The sequence below is a fragment of the Pelodiscus sinensis genome, chromosome Z (assembly GCF_052426305.1).
Source record: "Pelodiscus sinensis isolate ZL-2025 chromosome Z, ASM5242630v1, whole genome shotgun sequence".
In the NCBI taxonomy this organism is placed as follows: Eukaryota; Metazoa; Chordata; order Testudines; family Trionychidae; genus Pelodiscus; species Pelodiscus sinensis.
In genome coordinates this window covers 4,682,064-4,705,544 of record NC_143085.1, presented here as the reverse complement: position 1 = coordinate 4,705,544, position 23,481 = coordinate 4,682,064, and the positions used below count along the sequence as shown (strand labels likewise).

The window sequence follows — 23,481 nt, the reverse complement described above, 5'->3', positions numbered from 1 at the left end:
AAGGGGAGGATCTATTAATGGAGATTCTCTCCGTCTGGTAAGAGGACAGGATGGAAGTTAACATTTGAGAGATTCCAAACTCTAAGAATTTAACAGTGAGAGATTATTGACTACATGACCAGGATGTTGATAATGATTGTGAAATGCTCAGGGAGATTAGAGAAGCAATAAAAAACTCGAAAATAATGTTCAACTATCCTCATATTGACTAGGTACATTTCAGAAGGAGTTTCAGAGAGTTTGAGACCTTAAATGACTGCTCCGTGGAACAGCTAATCCTGGAACCCACAGAGGAGAGGCAATTCTAGATTTAGTCCTAGGTGGAACACCAGATCCTGTGCAAGAAGCGAATCTAGCTGGACCCCCCCCCCCCCCCCCCCCCCCCCAAGCCCTCTCTTCCCAAAAATACCTCTCTCCAGCCACGGCAACATCAGCAGTGCTGGGCTAGGACTGGGGGAAGGATTCCTGTCCACAGCAGTAGCAGGGTTGGGATGGGCTGGACCAGGGCCAGAAGGGGGTCTTTTGTCCCCTGGTAGCAGCAAGTCTAGGCATGGACTGGATCAGGGCTGGGACACCAGTCCATTTCCCCAGCTGCAGCATGTCCAGGCTGGAGCTGGATTGGGCACTGGTTGAGCACTGGTTCCTTTACCCAGCCACTTCAGATATGTCTGGGGCTGTATTTGGAGAAGGGAGTCAGTGCCCTTCCCCAGCCACAGCAGGTCCAGGGGTGCAACTGCAGGTCTGGGGCTTCATAAGCAGCTGTACAGCCTTGAGCTTAGAGAACTTATGACAAAACAGAAAATGGCTGTATAAATCTGTCCTACTCCCTCATCTTCAATACGGTGTACAGATGCGTTAGAATTGGAAAAACTTCAGTAAAGGTAAAAAAAAAAAAAGATTAAGAGTATGAAACGGCTTCCCTATGTGGAAAGATTAATAAGATTGGGACTTTTCAGCTTGGGAAAGAATGACTAAGGGAAGGATCTATTAGAGATTTATAAAATCATGACTTGTGTGGAGAAAGTTAATGGGGAAGTGTTTACTTGTTCTTGTGTTATGAGAACAAAGGGTCACCAAATAAAATTAATAGGCAGCAGGCTTAAAACAAAAGAAGTATTTTTTTTTTCACATGATGTGTAGTCTATCGATAGAACTCCTTGCCAGAGGATGTCGTGAAGGTTAAGCCTCAAACAAGGTTTTAAAAACAAGCTAAGTTCATGAAGGATAAATTCGCTCTTCATTTTGGTCAATTTCATGATTATATGATTTTTAAAATGATTTCACCTATTTAAACCTGAAATGTCACGATATTGTAATTATAGGGGTCCTGACCCAAAAATGAGTTGTGTGTGCTTGTGGGGGTGGGTTGCAAGGTTATTATGGGATGAAGTTACGATATTGCTACCCTTCTGTGCTACCCTTCTGTGCCCTGCCATCAGAGCTAGGCAGCTAGAGAACAGTGGCTGCTGGTTGGGAGCTCAGCTCTGAAGGCAGGGCCACTGCCAACAGCAGTGCAGGAATAAGGGTGGCAATACCGCAGCCCCCAAAAATGTTGCAACTTCTCTGCTCCCTCTTTTTGGATCAGGATTCCCAATTTGAAAAATGCTCATTTCCTCTGTGTAATCTGTAAATTTGGGGTAAAAACATGCAAAAGACCAGATTTCACAATCCATGACTCATTTTCCATGGTCATAAATTGGTAGGGCCCTATCAATGACTATTAGCCATGATGGGCAGGATGATGTCTCTAGACTTTGTTTGCCAGATGCTGGGAATGGGCAATAGAGGATGATCACTTGATTACCTGTTCTGTTCATTCCCTTTGGTGCACCTGGCATTGGCCGCTGTCAGAAGACAGGCTACTTGGCTAGATGAACTTTTGGTGTGGCTGTTATGTTCTCACCAACAGAAGCTGGTCCATAAATGATCTTGTCACCCACTTTGTGTCTCAGAATAGTGGATTGACTAATAGTGACTATTTAAGCAGTGATATAATGATGAATGTGTTGTGGTTTTTTTTTTAAGATCTTAAAATGTTTTTAAAATTCACTTATAATAACAGCTTTGAGTTAAAATTTCAAGTCCTGCACTTCGTATCTAGTTATGTTAATGTCTCTTTCCCTTTCAGACTAAAAGTAATGATGACCTTTTAGCAGGGATGGCTGGTGGTGGAGTGACTGTGACCAATGGTGTCAAGACAAAGAAGAGCACCTGCGCATCCACAGCATCTTCAGCTTCAGGGACCACCATGAACAACCCTGAGAATAAACCCAAGACTATTGCAGGTACAAGGAGATATTGACCTCAAAGGGTTGTTTCCTGATTTTTTGTTGTTCTGTTATGAAACCATTGTGACTCTTCCATAGACAGTGTCCAAAATACATAACAAAGAGCTCAGAAAAAGCAGATCCAAATAGAACACACTACTCATGACCATTCTCACCCCATTCGTATTGATAAAATGTTTACCTGTAAAACCTTACTTATACTTTTTTATTATCGGTTATTTTATCTTTTTCAGTAGTGGTATTCTCTGAACCAATGGATTGCATAAATTCATGCTTCTGGAAAAATCTCCATTGTGGGCATTATTGGGTTTAGATAGGGGATGAATATTTTCAATACCAGGTGCGGTGTTAGGCTAGAAAATTTGTGTGTGTGTGTGTGTAATTAAGGATGAAGAATTTTGTAAACCCATCATGCAGGTATGACATTCTGTAGTTTATCACAACACTATTAGTAGACATATGTATGTTTTTGTTTTGGGGTCAATGAGGTTAATCAAAGTATGTTACCTTACAGTAAAAAAGTGATACTACTGCTTTCTGGTTCAGTATTTTTAAGTACTGCTGGTGAGACTTTAAATACTTACTTTGTTCTTGGATCAGAATATAGAAGTTCTGAAAAGGGAGTTGTGTTCCAGCACCTAAGTGATGAGGGGTGTATGATCTAGAAGTCAAGAGACTATTCAGTACCGGTTGAACCTTTTTAGTCCAGCACCCTTGGGACCTGCCTGTTTTCAAACCAGAGAATGTTCTGGACCATGCGAGGTCAATATTGTGTAGCAGCATTACGAACACTCACTGCTTAGTGGGTTGTTAGAGGACATTTAGAGGTAAATTAGAGCTAAATAACACAGAACATGGAGAGCCCTGGTGACTGTAAACAAACTTTATAGGATTGCTGGAAACTTGGCCATTCCTACAGATGTTAAATATCAGTTAACTGAATAGTCAAGTAATCTCCTGAGTAACCTTATTGGTTAGTTGACTATTCTATAGTCCCTGGAGGTGGGGCTGGCAGCCAGTGTGCTCCAGCCTCACTCCTGAGGAGCTCCCTGACAGGTGGGAGGGGAGCTGGCTTAACTAGGCTGTGGTTTTGTGGACTGGCTACCTGTCACCCTGTGCTGCTGCCTCTGATAAAGAGGCAACGGGGTGGCGGCAGCCCCTGTTTAGGGGGTGGTCTTAGCTCCCACACCCAATGCAAGCTGGGCTGCCTGTCCTCCCTGGCTTCTAATATGCTTTAAATGAAGAGCTACAGTGGGGGTAGGTCCTAGATCTGTTGCAAGCCAGGACTGAGCCAGGCAGCTGGCCATTCTGCTAAAAAAATGTACTGGGAAATTGTGTGTAGTCTGTAACATTAACCTATAAGCTTTTTTTAATTTATCGGTTAATCGACTACACTTCTACATCCCTAGCTGTGCCCATGAAAAGTGGCCATCTGATTAAAATCATTCTGGATGATGGATGTTTCTGGACTAAAGAGGTTCAACCTGTATCTTACATATAGTTACTTTTTCCTTAAATAATAAAAAAAAAACTTTGAGGAAGAATCTCTTTTTCTCTTGCAAGCTGTAGGTTCTTTCTTTTGAAGGGAGCTTGTCAGATATTGTAAAGAATATTTAAGCCTTATTTGAGACTCACATAGACTATACATACTTCATTTGCAAAAGTGTGGCTTAGAATGTCAGCCATTTTATAATCCTAACATATCGTTTTATGTGTAACTTCATATATGTGCTTATGCTGCTGATTTGTTTAAAAAAATTAATTTTAACTCATTTAACATACAGGTATGAGCTCCGCAGCCAAGCGTAGCACTTCATCTGGAAATAAAGAATCTAGCTCTTCTAGGGAAAGAATACGCGATCGTTCCCGTTTGAACCAAAGCAAAAAACTGCCCTTGACCGGACAAGGAGCAAATGATACCGTTTTGGCAAAACGTTCCCGTAGTCGTACTAATCCAGAATCAGATGTTCGGATGAGCAAGTCCAAATCGGACAATCAAATCAGTGACAAAGCTGCTTTGGAAGCTAAAGTGAAAGATCTTCTGACTTTAGCAAAAACTAAGGATGTGGAGATTTTACACTTGCGGAATGAACTCAGAGATATGCGTGCTCAGCTGGGCCTTAATGAAGATCAGTCTGAGGGTGATGAGAAATCTGAGGAAAAAGAGGCCATTGTTCAGCAGCCAACTGATGTAGAGTCTACACTATTGCAGTTACAAGAGCAAAACACTGCCATCCGAGAGGAACTCAACCAATTGAAGAATGAGAATCGAATGTTGAAGGACAGATTAAATGCATTGGGTTTTTCTTTGGAACAAAGGCTAGACAACTCGGAGAAGCTCTTTGACTACCAGTCTTTGAGCCCTGAGATCACAACTGGTAGCCATAGTGATGGTGGTGGCACTCTTACATCTTCAGTGGAAGGTTCTGCTCCTGGTTCAATGGAAGATTTGTTGAGTCAGGATGAAAACACCTTGATGGACAATCAACATAGTAACTCCATGGATAATTTAGACAGTGAGTGCAGTGAAGTTTATCAGCCACTTACATCAAGTGATGATGCTTTAGATGCTCCATCGTCTTCAGAGTCTGAAGGAGTACCAAGTATAGAAAGATCTAGGAAAGGAAGTAGTGGCAATGCAAGTGAAGTTTCTGTAGCTTGTCTGACAGAAAGGATACATCAGATGGAAGAGAACCAGCATAGTACAGCTGAGGAGCTTCAAGCAACACTTCAGGAACTTGCAGATTTACAACAAATAACTCAAGAACTGAACAGTGAGAATGAAAGACTTGGAGAGGAAAAAGTAATTCTCATGGAATCCTTGTGCCAGCAGAGTGACAAGTTAGAACACTACAGCCGACAGATTGAATATTTCCGTTCCCTTTTAGATGACCATCACATCTCATATGTTATTGATGAAGATATGAAAAGTGGGAGGTATATGGAGTTAGAGCAACGTTATATGGACCTTGCTGAGAATGCTCGTTTTGAACGAGAGCAACTGCTAGGTGTCCAGCAGCATCTGAGCAACACCTTGAAGATGGCAGAGCAAGATAACAAAGAGGCCCAAGAAATGATAGGAGCACTAAAAGAACGTAATCACCATATGGAAAGAATTATTGAGTCAGAGCAAAAAAGTAAGGCAGCACTAGCAGCCACCTTAGAGGAGTACAAAGCCACAGTAGCCAGTGACCAGATTGAGATGAACAGGCTAAAAGCTCAGCTGGAGCATGAAAAGCAAAAAGTGGCTGAGCTGTACTCTATACACAACTCTGGAGATAAATCAGATATACAAGATTTGCTGGAGAATGTCAGGCTGGACAAGGAAAAGGCAGAGACTTTGGCCAACAGTCTGCAAGAAGAGCTGGCTCTAACTCGCAATGATGCCAATCGATTGCAGGATGCTATTGCTAAGGTAGTGATTAAACTATTTAATTCGGTTTCTTACATGTATAAGCCTCCCTCTGCCGTTAGTTTTTCAATTTGTTCTTGGCTGTATGTGACTAATTAGAGCTTTGCCAGAATGTGCTTATTTTCAAAAAAATTTCCAATGGATCTTGTGTCCTTTTTAAGAATCTTTTACACTGAAGCTCACTTGCACTGGATTTCTCATAAATGTGTTCTCTTAAGGGGGAAAATAAATGTATAAAACCTTAGCTGGAATTAAGCAAATAGTTTTTAAATATTACCATTGTGGGACACCTCCTTAAGCAGGGGTAAATAACAGCCAAATTACTTAATGCTCCTTATCAATTACTGGCAGAAAATAAAAAATGTCTCAGGGCTTAAACTTTGTTTTTTGGAATCGGGTGTGTTTGTGCAGGGCATGTTACTCTTTTTCCTGGTTGCTTCTCATTTTAGTTTGAGAATCAGTGCTGTTCTGTTAATGCTTCACTTATATGTGTGGTAGATTCTGAAATATATTCAGCTCAGAAATAAGACCTTAACTATGAAAGTGGTGCGAACTGCTAGTTGCAGTTCAGGAAAAAGTTGCATGTCACACATCGTACCTTCATCCAGATACAGCAACTCCTAACATTCACATACAGCTTCTCAATTAACATAATGCTTCTTGGTATAAAATTTAGTTCTTACGTGACTTTGAAAAGTATTTTAAGGGTGGTGGCTGTGGCAGGAAAATGCTGTCCATTTTTATTTTGAGTTAATCTTTGTTCTGAATTAATTAGGTTCTCCTAATCGTTTTTCTTCAGGTTGAAGATGAATACAGAGTCTTCCAAGAAGAAGCCAAGAAGCAAATTGAGGATCTTAATGTGACTCTAGAAAAGCTTCGGGCAGAGCTGGAAGAAAAAGAGACTGAACGAAGTGACATGAAAGAAACCATCTTTGAATTGGAAGATGAAGTAGAGCAGCATCGAGCTGTGAAACTTCATGACAACCTCATCATATCTGACTTGGAGAGTAAGTGATATGAATTCTTTTTGATACTAGGGATGTAATAGTGTAGTCTATTAACCAATAATCAAAAGCTTATAGTTAATGCTATAGACTACATGCATTCTCCCAGTGTGAGTAACCACCACACCCTTCTCCACCCCTGGGCAGGGGCTGCTGCCACCCTGGGCTGCTGCCCCTGTATCAAGCAGGCAGCTGGTCCATGAGGGGAGTTTTTAAATTGGCTCCCCTCATGGACTAGCTCCTGCCTGGCACCCAGCGCTTGTGCCTCTGATAGAGGCAGAAACACGAGGTGGAGGGCACTCCCAAGGAGTGGGGCTGGAGTGCAGTGGCTGTTGGCCTCCACCCTGGAGAGTATAGAGAAGTCAACTAACTGATAAAAATTCATGAGGTTAATCGATTATTCAATTAACCAGTATTTAACATCTCTACTAGATACATCATATTTTAAACTTCAAAACAGATGAACAGGATAATAAAAGCGCTTTAAATTATGATTTGCATATGTTTGATTTGGATTTCAAATATAACTTGTAGAATGAATCTTATAATGAACTCAACTTGACTTTGGGCTTGCATGATTAGTAGATGGGGATGGGGATGCATATGTGTAAATTGAGGAAAATATGAACTGGCAATTGAGAAAAGTCTCAATGCCATATTGAATCACTTATCAATGAGAATATTGATTCATATTATGGCATATCTCTGTATTTGGGTGTTTGATTGTAGATTTAATTCTGTCTGGGAGAACCCAAGTTAATCTTATCTCTCCATTGTAGCAAAGTTTTTGTTTGTTGTATACAGTTAACTTTTGGAAGTTTATATAAATCTATGGATAGTTTGGTTATTCCTACACCAAGAAAATCCTCTCTGAAGGAAATGTATTTTTAGTGGGGAAATTGGACAGGGACCCTAAAGAATTTTTGTGGTTTCATCCATGTGTACTGCTCAAACTGTGAAAATGAAAATGAATTTAGCAGTTATGGAACAACGTTTTTCCCAACCTGCTTGAACTTTTTCTTGTTCTTAGTGTCCATTTCCCGAATAGTGTGTCAGTCTTGCCTAGCTCAGTGGGCAGTGTATCAGATGGAAAATCTGAATGTAGACTCGCGTGGTTATAGAGCTACCTGCACACCTCTTCTGGTCTGTCTTCTGGCCTTCCTCAGTGTATTGCCACAAGTGTGAGGCTTCATGCCTCTTACATATCTTGGTATGGAAGTCTGCATTTGCCCCACTTGGAGCCAAAGCCTTTGGTTTTCCAGTACCTTGTGGATTAACCATGTTTACCCAGCACATCTAAGTTCAGAGACCTTCAATTCTTCCCTTTGGGAGTCTGTGACTAATATCTGACTGTGACAAAACATCCTTACAATCAAAATTGTGCTTCTAAAACAACATTCTACATGCATCTTGGTCTAACTGAAGACTTGTATTCAGGAAATTTTAATTTCAGTAGGCATATCTTTAGATGATCCGTGTCCAGTCTACTTTCCCTGAACTGCTATTGTCTCTTATTCTTCTGTGTTCTTGGGCTTTGATTTTACTGAACTGATTTAGTCCACAAAGTTTAGCAGAAGATCATGCCAGAGTTCTCACAGCCAGTGACTCTATTGTTGTCACTTAAAATCATTCAGGTATTTGCTTTTGTGGGAACTTTCTTTCCCTTGTTTTGCCTTTGCGATCCCATATTAAATAATTGTATAGTGAACATCCCAATAATCAGACATGTAATATCCATAAAATATTACCAAACAGTTCCAAGTCTATCACACAGATCTGAGGCAGTATACTCAATTCAGTCAGTTAACAAACCTATATCTTGCTAGGCTCAGCTCCATGAGAAAATCCATATCTTTTGTCTTATGTGTTGTAGTTGAATTTTATGGCTAGTAATCTGGTATAATAGGCAGGAAGGAGAGAGACACTGAAGTAGCTGTAAAACATGGTAACTAAAGAATAATGTAATTAAAACTGAGTTTTCTATTAATCTCATAAATCTGTACCTTTAAAACACTCAATTTGTTATATCCTCAGATCTAAAATTTGTGCATTAGTTCTTTGATATCACTGCTTCCCATTAGGGGACTGGGTGGGTGGAAAGGAACATTTTGAAGAGGGGCAAATCTTTTTGGGGAATAATGCTCTAGAACAGTGGTCCCCAACCATTTGGGGTTGCTGGGCGCCAGGGGGCGTCGCCGTTCGCCCGCCGGGCGCCCGGGGGGGGGGGGCTGGCCCCCCCATAGCTGCATTCCGGGGCCGGCGCTCTCTCCCCCAAGCGCCGCGCGCCCGGGACTGGCGCTGCACTCTTTCCCCCCCCCCCCCCCCGGCCAAGCGCCGTGCGCCCGAGGCCAGCGCTCTCTCCCCCAAGCGCCGCGCGCCCGGGGCCGGCACTAGCGCTTTCTCTCCCCCCCCCCTCATGCGCCGCGGGGGGTGAATCCGCGGCGCCCCCGGGGCTGGCACTCACAGTGTGCCACACGCCCGGCTCCGCATGCGCCACGTGCCCGGGGCCAGGCCAGCCCTGAGCACTTGGCAGGCGCCGAGAAATGCCCCCGCGGGCGCCATGGCGCCCGCGAGCACAGTGTTGGGGACCACGGCTCTAGAACCTAGGAATGAATGATGAGCAAGAAATGATGGTAGCATCAAAGTGATAGAAACACATCACAGCAACAAATTCTCTAATATTAATAATTTAATCAATTCCTTTTGCTCTGAATTAATGTGAAGTGTATGTCCATGTTAATGGCTTTTTAAATGTAGAGAATTCTGTTACATGTTTCTGTACATAGCACTTCAGAGAAGTTTTGTTCTTCACATTGAAACAATTAAGCCTTAGGGTAGAGTAATACGAAAGCAGAGTTCTTGGTTTAGATTTTAAAAAATAGGTCTTGAAGTCCTGCTTGTAACCACTGCTCTATCTTATCTCAGAACTGGAAGGGACGTTTAAAGGTTATTGAGTCCAGTCCCCTGCCTCACAGCAGGACCAAGTACAGTAAACTTCTGATAATCCGGCACCTTTAGGACCCAGGGGGTGCTGTATTATCAGATTTGCCAGACTATCAGAAGGGGGGGGGCTATAAGGGGTCTAGGGTGGGGAGGGATGCCACCCCAGACCCCTCATAGCTCCCCCTTCCGATAGTCCGGCTCTGCCCCAAGCGTCCCTGATTCAGTTGCTACTAGTCAGTTTCAGCAGCGGCTGAATCGGGGACACCTGGGACAGAGCAGCTGGGGCGGTCTGGTAGCGCCAAGCCTTGGCGCTGCCAGACCAACCCGGCAGCACCCTAGCTGCTCTGTCCCAGGTGTACCCAAGTCAGCTGTACCCAAGTAGCTGCTGCTGAAACTGATCAGGGGCTGATGCCAGGAAGCCTGGGGCAAGAGATGCTCTGCCTTGGGCTTCCTGGAGTCAGCCCCTGGTCAGTTTCAGTGGTGGCTGCATCGGGGACAGCTGAGGTGCTGCTGGGTTGGTCCTGCAGCCCCAAGGGGCAGCGCTATGGGACCTACCTGGCAGCACTCCAGCTGCTCTGCCCCCGGCTTCCCCGATTCAGCCGCTGGTCAGTTTTAGCAGCGGCTGAATCGGGGAAGCCGGGGGCAGAGCAGCTCCAATGGTCCGGCTGCCCAGAGCACTTCTGGGTTCCTGATGGTGCCGGACCATCAGTTTTACTGTACTGTTACTGACAGATTTGCCCCAGATCCTTAAATGGCCCCCTCCAAGGATTGAACTCAGGGTTCAGCAGGCCATTGCTCAAACCACTGAACTATCCCTGTCCCTTGTGATGGTACTTCAGGGGGTCCATGGAAAGTTTAAAATAGAAATTAAAATAAATGTATAGTATATAAAAACACGTTAGTTAATATTCATATGTTGCGTAATGATAAATATATTAAATACTTAGTTCTGTGATCATGTAACATGAATACATCACCCTGCTCTAACAGTTCTAGTACAATTAGAGTAATGGGAAGAGTTTAGTTGGGCAAGCAAAAATGGATCAGTAAATCAAAACAGGGACTCTGAAAAGAAAAGAACCCGGAGACCATTGTGCAATGTCAAATTCCACTTCAAAACAAACACAAAGTAAATGGAAAACACGAAAATATAGCAGTGTATACTTGGAGTTAAGGTTTACATGAACTAGCAATAAATCTGAACCACATCCATTATGCTTACTCTGTAAGAAGGTGTTAAATGAGAGCTTAAAACCAGCTAATCTTCAGCATCGCATTGAAATGAAATATGGCAAATATGTTTCTAAGCCAACTGACTTTTTTGAGAACAAACTCAAAGAATTTAAGGCAAGTAAGAAATTTATCACATAGCCACAGGCAGTGACAATGCTAAGGCAGTGGAAGTCTCTTATCAGGTGGCTCAACTCATAGCCGAGGCAAGAAAGCTACACACCATTGGAGAGGAATTGATATTACCTGCAGCAGAGGAGATGCTGAGTGCAAAGCTGAGACAAGGCTGGCAAAAATCGGTTTAATTTCTCTAAGTTTGGCGCATAATTGACAAAAAGGTCCAATGTTAAGAAACAACTGACTGAGAATGTGTGGGAAAAGTCACTTTCTGTTCTTTGCAAATGGAGTCAAAAGGTATCACATACCATTCAAACCTCCTGTTAGTTGTCAGAGATAAACACAACAGAGAGGTCCAAGAGGACTTTCTCTTTTGCAAATCTCAGCCTCGCCAGTGCATGTGTGGGCAGTTTTTGATTGTGTTGAGTGATTTCATGAGGGAGTATCATATAGACTGCCAAAATGTGTGTAGATCAGCACTGATGGGGCTCGTGCAATGACCTGCCAATACAACAGAGTAGTTACTCTAGTTAAAGCAGTAACACCCTTAGCTGCATTCATTCACTGAATCACTCACAGGGAAGTGCTCAGTTTAAAAAAAAAAAAGAAAAGAAAAAAAGCCTGCTGACCTAAGAATGGTTTTAGAAGAGTCGGTGAAGATTGTCAATTTAATCAAGGCCCATCTATTTGCTGCTTTGTGTGATAAGGTGGGCAGTGATCACAACCAACTTCACACAAATTCTCTGGCTTTCGAGAGGAAGAGTTCTCTCGTGCCTGTTTGAATTGCATGACGAAGTGAGGATTTTTTGCTGGACCTTCATTTGGACTTTCTCATTACCTCATTGAGTTTCCTTGGCTAGCTAAGTTGGCTTACTTACGCGATATCTTCAACTACCTAAATGGGCTTAATCTAAGTCTTCATGGAAAAGCTCTGACCATCTTCCATATCCATGACAAATTGCTGCTGTGATCAAGAAGTTGGGCCTGTGGACATCGCAACTTGATCAGTCCAGCTATGATTCTTTCCCAAATCTGTCCAACTTTTTCGCCAGCTCAGAAATGCTACTCACAGATGATGTAAAGTCAGAACACTTGCCAAAATCTCAAAGTACAGCACCATGAGTCCTTTCCTATTATTGACATGAACGATTGGATCAGAAATCCATTTGTGGACCTTGCTAACGCCATAAACACAAGTTTGACATCCCAAAAACAGGACAGTCTCGCTGAACTATACTATGGCAACTCGTTGAAGCTTGTCTTCAGACAAAAGCCCCTGACTGACTTTTGGCTACAAGTTGTTACTGACTATCCAGAATTTTCTTACAAGGCTGCAAAATACTTGATGCCTTTTCCAACAACTTATATTTGTGAGACTGGATTTTTCTGTGCTGGTTGCATTAAAATAGAAGTACTGGAGGCAACTCAACATGGAATTGGATCTAAGGCTGAGACTGTCATCAATGCAACCAGACACCTGTGTTCTGTGATCCACTCTACAGCACCAGCCACCTCATTAAGTAAGTAAAATACTGGGTGTCCACACTGAAATGTAACAACTTGAAGCATTAATTTTTATGTATGAACATGAGTGTTGAATTTTGCACAGATACCACATTGTATATCTAAGTTTCTATCCTTATGTTCTTCCATGTTTCAGATTGACACCTGCGATGTTAGACAATGTGTGGCGGGAAACAGCATCGGTGTGACAGTCTGTGCTACGAATGGTGCACATGTTGAATGTGACCCTAATGTGTACCCATATACCTAATGTAACTTAAGCATGTTAATTATGAGTTATGTACATATTCTTCTGTTTGCATTATTCAATAAAAATATGTGGCTCCTCAAAGTTGTTACATTTCAATGTAGACTCCCTGTATATCTCACTATTATTCATTTGTATAACATGAAATAGTATACATGTCATCAAGTAATGGAATGTTTGAAAACTATATTGTTTCGGAGGTCTGTAAAATTTTAATGGATTGAAAAGGGGTCCGTATGCTCAGAGGTTGGGAGCCACTGGAATAGAGTGACTGTTGTAGCTCAGCATTCAGCACATTTTCTCCTCAGAGCTAAATGTAAATGAGGGGGTTGTTGTGCAAAGCTATAAATAGAGGCAGAATATTAACGAACAATTGGAGAGTTCATAGACACGAGTCCATAAAGGTAGGAGGTTGTACTTCATAACTGAAATTGGAATAAGATTTTGAAATGAATTCAACTTAATGAGCAGCAGAAATAAATAATGGACTGACTTGAGAAGCTTAAGTGCTGAAGTTCAGTGTCTTGCTCTGAATAGCTTCTAGAACAGGGGTCAGCAACCTATGGCTCACTGCAGAGTCAGATACAGCTCTTCTGGAGCCGCAACATATGGCCCCCTACAAGATTGGAATGCCAGCCCTGGCTTCCTGAGGGGGAGGGCAGAGAAAAAGCCCCAAGACTCCCCACCCAATCCAGCATGTGAGGAACAAGCAGAGTGAAAAATGGCTCCATGCACTTCCATTTCTCTTCCCCCCTTGCCCCCCCCCCCCCCCCCACCTGCCCTCCTCCGGCATGAAGGAAAAAGGTGGAACCAAAAATGGCTCCGTGCGTGCTGCCATTTTTCTTTCCCAGGACACGTCCTGGATGCTTCCCCTGCAGCTCCTTCCTGGAAAATTTCTCCTGGCAAGTGGGAGAGGCGGGAGGCCGTGTTATGTGGTATGAAAGCAGTAAGTGCCCTCCCCCCCCCACACCTCATGCTCAGACCCCACATCTCCTTCACTTACCATCCCCCCCCTGCTTGCTCCTACTGCCTCCCCTGGCCAGATCTTGTACCCTCAGCCTCTCCTACACCCCACCTCACTCCCAGGTCCTGAATTAAGGATGTTAACTATGGAGTAATTTACTAGTCGAGTAGTCAGTGGAATTTCCATTGACTGGTTGATAGGCACTTCTGCATTCCTCCTGCTGGTACTGTTGTACCTTTCAAAGGAGGAATGCAGAACTCCGCATGCACCCTGGGGCCAGCGGGAAGTCCAGCTGACTCCAGGCTACACGCAGGCATTTGCTTATCGGATAGTCAACTAGTCCTTAACATCCTTATCCTTAACCTCTGTTCCAGGGCTATTTAGCATGCAGCCTACAAGCTGCATGTGGCCCATAACCTGTCTGTTTGGGGACTACGGTGCAGTTTGGGTTTACATGGGGCTCAACATGCGGCTCCTGGATGGGAGCCAAAACAAAAAGTAGTCAACATAATGGTCTTCTGTTGATACATGTTTTAAATTCTTGGACTGTCATTGCCCATTGAAAGTGCTGCCATATGGATGGAAATCGGTTAATAGTGCATTTATTAATATCAGCAGAACTGACTTAAATAGGGCCTGTGTTTTGTGTAGTCTTGCCTTAATCTTTGTTTTGATGCCCCTCAGTGTGAAAAAAGCTATCCTCATGTATATGCGACCATACTTAACTTGCGGCCCTTGGCATGTTCTTTGAGTATCGTTATGCCCTGCCCCCTTCCCCCTGGATTTCCAAGGTTGAGTAGTCCTGCTTCATCCCATTCACCTGCAGCCCTGTCCCGCACACTTAACCCCTCATTTTTGGCCCCCATCCTAGAGCTTAGGCAGTCCCACAATATCCACTAACCCTGGAATCCCAAAAGAGTAAATTGGTCCTCCCTGAGGGTTGGGGGGGTTTTGGAGGGGCGTGGTTTGGTTTTTTGTTTGCTTGCTTGCTTGCTTGCTTCTCACTTGTATGGTTCCTGACTGATTCCCCCCCCCCCCCCCCCGGGCGTTAGTGGTTCCCAACCCAAAAAAGTTTTCCCCAATCCTGCCATAAGTAAAGACAATATTGAAACCTTTTGTGTTTGAACATAATAATTTACTTTATTTTAAAAATGAAGCCTGGCCTAGCCCCTTTCTGGCCACGGTATCATAACACTCCTGCACCCCCCCCCCCCACACCAATCCTGAGCCCATCATAAACCTGAACACCCTGTCCTGAACCCCTCATAGTCCCATATCCCCAAACTTCTGCACCCCTATCTCCAATCCCTTGCCATAACACTCCCGCACCCCCCTTTTGTCCCAACCCCTTGCCCTGAGTCCATCAAACTAAACCTCCTGCCCTGAGCACATCCTATGTCCACATCCCCAAACTTCTGCAGTTCCACACCGCTAGTCCCCTGCCATAACACTTCCAAATCCCCTGTCCTGAGCCCCTCATTCACCTCAACCCAGACTCCTGCACCCCTACATCCTTAGCTTCCTGCCATACGATTGACAGAAGACAGTATGAATGTGTGCATGAAGCTGGATTTGACAATATGATGTAAATGTGAATGAACTGTACGAAAAGAAGCAGCAGCAGAAGTCCCATTAAATAAAGTCTGTGATATAAGTAAAACATTGTGCTATTATTAATCATATCAATTATCAATAATAAGTTGTATATTTTCAGTCATGAAAATGGTCATTCTTACACAGATCTTTGTTGATCACTTGATCTGAATTTTGATGTAGTTTGGCTCTTTGATTTAGAAAGGTTGCCGACCCCCGTTCCAGAACCTAAAAAGATGGAACTAGGAGTACTTCAAGAAATGTATTACAACAATCTGAGCATGAATTTCAAACTTTGTTTAGTTTTATCTACAATTGCATTCCTCATGAAACTATCTAATCACTATGAGCAGTAACTGTGAAATCATTATTGGAAAAGATTCTTACTATAGGTTCTTATCAACCAGTACATGTTTGAGAATACCAAAGTTATCACAGAAGAAAGTGAGAACAGGGAAAATGTTCCATGCGAGTAGCTCTTTAAAAACTGTGTTTAATCATTGTGACAGACTTTCCCTTTAACTTGTTAATTTTTTTCCCTATTGTATAAGCATGAAAATTACTATAAAAGAAAATTAAGTGTATCAGGTCATGCATGAAAAGTAACAAATGCCAGAATTATTGTGTGGATGTTTTTTATAGTAGGTGCAAAAATTCCCAGTAGCGCTTCGCCTGTGTTTTTTAGAAACCACACTAGATGGCGTTTTTACTCTGGTTTTGGATATTGGCTTCGAAAAACTAAATAAAATGAACCGAAAGCCTTGTTAAAATAAATATGCAAAATAAAGTCTAGTAGCCATTCTCTTAATATAAAAACCAAACAAAAAACAAATTATCTCTCTAAAACCCAGGCAATAAATACTGAATGAATATTTGAACATTGACTTAATACAGCTTTGAAACTTATGCTGAAGAGAAATTCTGCTTTCCCTTTTTTTGGGAGGTGTTTTTTACAGTACTATACTATTTGCTTTCTTTTTGTCTGAGTTGCCGCCTGATTGTATACTTCTGGTTCCATGTGAGGTGTGTGGTTCCCTGGTTAGTTCATAACTCCAGTGTTTGTAAGGTTGAGGTTCCACTGTTACAAATATTGGGAGAAATAATATTTTCTTGTGGGACAAGCATTTTTCTTCATATCATACTCATTTGAATATTCTACGGTTTCTAGTGTTTCTCAGTGAGAGGATGCAAATGCCATGTGGTTTATTCTGTTACAAACAATGCATCCAGTATGGCTAAGATGAGTGAAGTTTTGCAAGCAAATAAGAACGCCTGACTGCACTTATTTTAAAATTGTCAGATTACTTGAAAAGAGGCAAATACTACCCATGAAGAAAGATGGAATCCTTTTGCTGATTGCCTATAAGATTTTATTTTAGATTGGCCCAAGGGACTAAGAATCTTTGATTCATATACACAACATATAGACTCCATGGTTTGCTAGACAATGACAAATACTAGTTAGAAGAAGCTTCTTGAGTATTGTTCCAAATATCAAACCAGTGAAATGGCCTTTATTTCTGATGACTAAAAAAAGTGTGAAAACCCCAACTGTATTTGAAATTATAGTTAGACGATCTCAAAACTTATGCTGAAAAAGCATTGCTTGTCTTTTGTACCATGTCGTTTTCCAGCATCTAATTGATCAGTCATCATATGCTAGTGTTTACTCACAACAGAGGAATCAGTACTCATTCTTCAATATGCAGAAGTTTGTTATAAGTGGGGGTTTCTGTCTTCAATAATTCAGTTGCAAGCTTTGCTTCCCTATTTCAAAAGCTTGTTCTTCAATGAAATACCAGAAAATCTAGTAGTGTAAATCTTAAAATGTTATGGGAGAAGGCACAGCACTGATCATGGCAGTAGTTGTAGAACAGTGGACACCAACCAGTAGATCTTGGAGCGTCTGACAGGTGATTCTGAGTGGTTTGGCTGGGAGGCTATCAAGTGCTAGCACTTCAGCTGCCCCTTCCCACACTGCCCTGCTGCTCCTGCTCAGGAGCTGCAGTCTGGGAACTGCCTGCTTGTTGTGCAGGGAGACAGAGGCCACGGGTGCTCATGTCACTCTGACTCCCTCCCCTGTACCCCATCGTCTCAGAATGAGGAAGATGGGGCTTTGGCAAAGGGGTGGGCAGGGGTATTTGGGTTTCAGGTAGATCCTGAACTGACTTAAATTCAAAAAGTGATATTGTACTTAAAAAGGTTGGAGACCACTGTTATAGAATGATTGTTTCCATTATATGGCCTGGTGCATTCAAACATAGAACACTGCATGCAAACTGATAAGACTTCAGAACTAGTTTTTTCAGCATCTTAATTCAAAAAGTCTTGAAAAATATCCTCAGCGAATCTGTATAAGTGGACTCAATTGTAACTGAATTATGATTGTTGAGCAAAGATTGTAACTTATGTTTATAATATGAAATAATACAGATGTCTTAACACTAACATTTTTAACTAATTTAAAATGTATTAAAGTATTGAAATCAGGGTGTTTAATATTAAACTTTGTCTTGTAGTGTCAGATATTTGCCAATTTGGGTACATAAAAATACAATTCACTATTTTTCAATATTTTGTTCTTTACCTTTAACAGTTTTGTATAATTCAAGTGAAATAATCACTGAAACAAGTCAATTTAAAAAACCTACATGCATAACCTAATTAATTACAAATCGTAATCTAATATTGCAATAGCACTTATTTCCAGCTACGTTGTATCCTCATACAACTGACTGACTTGCTCTTAAAAAAAAATTATTGAAAAATAGAAATATTCATGCAGCTCAGGAAGTTTGACTGATATACCTACAGTTTCCCTGTTCTATCTCTAGAAGCTATAGCTGCATTATCACAAGGTTTGTATGTTGCAGTTGTATCTTTTTTTGAGCTTGGCAGTGGCAGCAGCATCACTCTCTCAAATGGAGCTCATTGGGATCTGGGAAGGGTCTTGACACAGTGAATACAGACAGTCGGGGGTTAACCCACAGTAGGTATACAGGGAAGTTGGCACTTATATATTCTATGTATTTAAATTATGTGCATGCATTTGGGATGGCAATGGGGGGAATACAAAAAAGAAAAATGTGAATTTCTTTTTTAAAGTTGCATGAATTTTTAGAGTGCTCATGATTTTTCATTTCTTGGTGTTTCTTCTCCCATCTCTTAATACAATTTAGAAGAAACTAAACAATTACTGTAAAATTGCACTGTTTATAGTTGCTGGAGAATATTCAGGCTATTGTATTGAACTTCAAAGCACAAATGTACTAAAATTTAATGGTGTGTGTCTCATATCTCACAAACAGCTTAAAACAATGGCATCACCCATTCTTAACTCTAGAACACATTTAGGTTTTCCGGTTCATGGTGTTTATTTTTCTATTTTTTGTTTATTTTTAGACCACTTATGACTCATTTTTTTAGGAGTGAAAAAAGTCAATTGTTTAAAAAAAAAAAAAAATCCCCTTGAATTGTCTGAAATTGCCTCCCCCACCCCAGCACTGAAGTTCCACACTCCTGATAATCTTTTGCAAGCAAGTATGAGAAGTTTGGTAGAGTTTTCAATATTGAAGAAATTGTAGACTTTATGTAATCTTGAAAACCCTATTCTCAGATCTTTATTGGACTTTGTCACTTTTAACCTAAAAGAGGCAACCCTGCAAGTTAACTTTTTGATTAGGCTGAAGCTATCAGTGCTAATTCCTCCTTTTGTACGAAGCCTAGCAAAGTTTCCCAATTTTTTTTGATGTTTAAACAATATGGTACTGTGTGATTTGAGTGACCCTCACTGTTAATTAGCTTTCCACGTCCAATGTTGAAAGGTCAGCTAGATGTGCAACTTTAGCATCTAGAGCTATTTTACAGAACTATATATTCTGTGTGTCTGAAGTGTTTGAACTATTCCAAGCCTGAAATGTTGGGGGTTTTTCTGAGTCCCTTGGGGGATTATATCGTTCTTACAAAGAAAATACCAGTGGCATCAAAAGGGTCTGTAGTTAGTACTATTGACATGACACACAGCTTCTGAATCCAAAGTTGTCAGCCTCCAGAAGATCAATCTACCTTTGCCCAAATAGTGTCTCCAAATTAATATCGGGTTTAAATGATGTGACATGGAATAGCCTCATGTGACTGTTTTTTGCGTAGCATTTTTTATTTAGTTTACCATATCCTGTTTTTAAAATTTCTTGTAATACTAAAAAAAAGCTCTCCACCAAGAGGGTTGTTTAGGGTGCCCAAGTAGAGAGCTTAGTTTTAAAAATGGGGGAAGCAGGCAAGAACACTACTAGAATGTAAGGATCTAAAAAGAATCCTGTGTTGCATAATTACCCTTGAAACGAATTGGAACTGATAACCAAATAAACCTGTTGGGAAGTTCAGATTTTTCACAACAGAACAAGAATCGCACTTTACATTTTGTTAATTTAGTTTAAATTTATATTTATTGTAAATTATCAGAAGGCTTGTGCCTACTACTCTGAAATTTTTGCCAAGGTCTTGGAATTTAAACAGCTTAATGCATTGGATCAGTGGTTCCCAACTGCCAGTCTGCAGACGGGTGCTGGACTACAAATTGCCGGCTGCCAGGCTGCAGCGGTTCTGGGGGCCAGGGCTGGGGTACACTGCCTATCACTTCCCCTCCCACTGCCACTTTTGGAATAGATTTGTCCTGCCCCACCTTTCAGCCAACCAGCACTAGTCGGGGGTGGGGTCTCCTCTCAGACATGGAAGAGCGTTTCGCTGCACAGGAGGAGGGCTGTGCGAAGCCTGACATGGTATCCTTAGAGCAGCTGTGACCTGGGCAGAAGTGCTCAGCTGGGAGGGGGGCAGGCACTGGGGGATTCTGAGAGTGAGGCTAGTGCTTGGAGGGGAATCTGGGGGTGGTGTTAGTATTGGGGAGCTGTAAGAGGTTTGGACTCTAAAAGGTATGGGGACTGATATTGAAGGGGCATCTGGGGTGGGGCACTGGCTCTGGGAGCAGGGCTAGTAGTGCGGGATTATGGGGGTAGGGCTGGCCCTGGGAGAGGGTTCTGGAGGAGTTGGGTGCAGTGGAGCTTTGGAAACAGGAGCTGGCACTTGGGGGTCTTGCGGTAAGGGACTATAAGGGACCTGGGACTGGCGCTGAGGCTTTAGGATGGTGGGGGGAGGCTGGTACTGGGGGGCTCTGAGGATGGGAGGCTGGCACTGGGGTGGGGGTTGACTGCAGAGGACTCTGGGATCAGTAGCTGGTGCTGGGTGGGGAGTCGAGGGGTAGGGGACTTTAGGGATTAGGGCTGGCACTAGGGGGCTGAGAGGGGCCAGGGTGTACCTTGGCTCCCAAAGCTGCTCTAAACAGTTGCTTCTGCCGTGGCAGCTGCCCACCACATGTTAGACAAGCAACATTTTATTTGATAATTGCATATTTATTTGTGAATGGGTTTGCTGGTCCACAGTATAAAAAAGTTTGGAAACCACTGCATTGGATGTCTGCACCCTTCATTAGGAAGAGCACTGTCAATATAAATGCAAGATATTTGCTTCATAACTGCTTTTGGTATAATAAACCTGAATTTAAAATCATGATCTATCATGGTGGTCCTACAAATCAAGAGGCTCTGCATCTTTGCATATGCATACAATACCACAGAAATAATGTGCACCCAAGATTCAAGGATCAGTGAAGTGGTAGTGAATGAGAAATGTATTCCATGTCTTTCTTCATCAGTTACTCAATTATAAGAATGGAATAATCAATCATGCTGTTCTCTTGTGCATTGAATAAAGCAACAAATGAATAATAATCACAGCAGTCAGTCTGTCAGACGCCAGATTAGGAATTAGTGGTGGTCAAACTACATACCCTTTGTGTAGTTGCTGACATATTTGAGTGAACATCTTATGATCTCATTGAATATACTGTTATGTTTGCCCCTCATGCTTCTCTCAAACAAGAATTGGAGTTTTTTGATTCCTCTTGAAAGAACAAGGGAGTCCCTTCTGATTGCAGCTGTCTTGCAGCAGGAAATTGAAGTGTGAATCTGTAGGTGTGGTAACATAAGAATGGCCATACTGGGTCAGACCAAAGGTCCATCTAGCCCAGTACCCTGTCTGCCGACAGTGGCCAATACAGATGCCCCAGAGGGAGGGAACACAACAGGTAACCATCACATGATGCCTCTCCTGTCATCCATTTTCAGAGTCTAGGGACACCATTCCTGCCCATCTTAGCTGCTAACCATTGATGGACCTAACCTCCATGAATCTGTCTAGCTCTTTTGTGAACCCTGTTAAAGTCCTAGTCTTCACAACATCCTTTGGCACGGAGTTCCACAGGTTGACTGCGCTAAGTGAAGAAAAACTTCCTTTTGTTTATATAAACCTGTTGCCTATTAACTTCATTTGGTGACCCCCTAGTTCTTATATTGTGTGAATAAGTAAATAACTTTTCTTCACTTTTTTCACAGAAGTCATGATTTTATAGACCTATTGTATTCCATTCACCCCCCCCCCCGCCCCCCCGTCTCCTCTTTTCTAAGTGGAAAAGTCCAAATCTTGTTTAAATCTTTTCATATGGGACTCATTCCAAACCCCTAATTTTTGTTGCCCTTGTCTGAACAATTTCCAGTGCCAATATATCTGCTCTGAGATGAGGTGACCACATCTGTACTCACATATGCCTCAAAAGGATAGGATTCAAGATGTGAGCATCCCATGGTTTTATATAGAGGCAATAAGATATCTGTGTTATTCTCTATCCCTTTTTAATGATTCCTAACATCCTGGTTCCTTGTTTTGTTTTTACTACCGCTGCACTCTGAGTGGATGTTTTTAGCAAACTATCACAGTTACTCCAAGATCTCTCTTGAATAGTTGTAGCTAAATTAGTCCCCATAGTATTGAAGGTAACACAGGTTTTATTTTCATTTTTGCATACCAGCCCATTGTAAAGGTTAATGGCATCAAAATATTCAGCATCCTCCCATGTCATTGTGCTTTCCTTGCAGGTAACATTTTAGTGGCTGTATTTTTTAAAATGTTTTGCATTGTCAGACAGATTAGAATAATAATCCTATCAAGCTAGATTACACTAACTACCCATTTTTAGGAATGCATATTTTATTAACTTCATGCATAGGCATTCATTAATAATTTATTGATGCATCTGACGAAGTGGGTCTTTGCCCACGAAAGCTTATGCTCCTACACTTCAGTTAGTCTATAAGGTGCCACAGGACTCCTTGTCGCTTTTGCAGATTCAGACTAACGCAGCTACCCCTCTGATAATTTATATCTTTCATAATCAAACTATTTTAATTATGAAAAATATAAGTGGCATTTTCACGAGGAAGTCTTAAATGCGTACGTGGCTTCAGTAGCTCATAGACAAATCACTGAGTAATGTGTTATCTTAAAGTGGATTTGACTTGTCTTTCCAGATACAGTTAAAAAACTTCAGGACCAAAAGCATGACATGGAAAGAGAAATAAAGACTCTTCACCGGAGGCTCCGGGTAGGTCAACACCTATGATCCAGGGTGCAATTCCCATAAGAGGTGGGTGGGACACCATAAGGATGGTTCATTGCATGCACACACACGCGCACACACCCCTTTTTCTCTCCCCCCTTTAGTTTCGGTTATTTCTACTCCAACTCATCTGAAGTGGGCTTTATCCTCAAAAGCTCATGATGATATATTTTACGAGTCTCCAAGGTGCCACAGGGCTGATCACTTTTACTAATTAGGGGAAGTGAATATTTGTGTGTTTAAAAGCAGTTAGAATTCTGGGGAGAGGTGCCTCAGCTCAAGGATGGACTTAAATATGTAATGTTGGGTTAAATTTACTTAAATCATTAAAGAATTAACTATAAAACTAAACTGTATTTGGACAGATTTACATTTTCATGTCTTGTTAATACAGTTACTACTTAATAGATATCTTTTCTTTTACTTTTCTTTTTTAAAAAAAATTTAGGACCACCTCAATTCTCCTGCTCCAAAACCCCACAGTGGATTACTGGTGAAATTATCTTCATATTTAAGCTTTGTTGCTTTAGTGCAGGGGTGTCCAAACTTTTTTCAAAGAGGGCCAGATTTGAAGAAGTGAACATGCGTGAGGGCTGACCATTTTGCCTGACATTCTTTGAACCATTAAAATTAAATGCAAATTAACTATTTT

General features: G+C 41.8%; 1 protein-coding gene across 5 annotated transcripts in view; it reads left to right on the top strand.

Annotated features, from left to right (window-relative positions):
• The window catches only part of SPECC1L (sperm antigen with calponin homology and coiled-coil domains 1 like), a 126,372-nt gene that overhangs the window by 36,380 nt on the left and 66,511 nt on the right, over positions 1-23,481 (top strand). For all 5 annotated transcript variants that reach the window (XM_075897998.2, XM_075897997.2, XM_075897996.2 and 2 more), the window contains 4 exons: positions 2,129-2,285; positions 4,073-5,703; positions 6,500-6,707; positions 22,741-22,814. In XM_075897998.2, the coding sequence (XP_075754113.1) occupies positions 2,129-2,285; positions 4,073-5,703; positions 6,500-6,707; positions 22,741-22,814 (2,070 nt within the window). The remainder of the gene's footprint in view (positions 1-2,128; positions 2,286-4,072; positions 5,704-6,499; positions 6,708-22,740; positions 22,815-23,481) is intronic.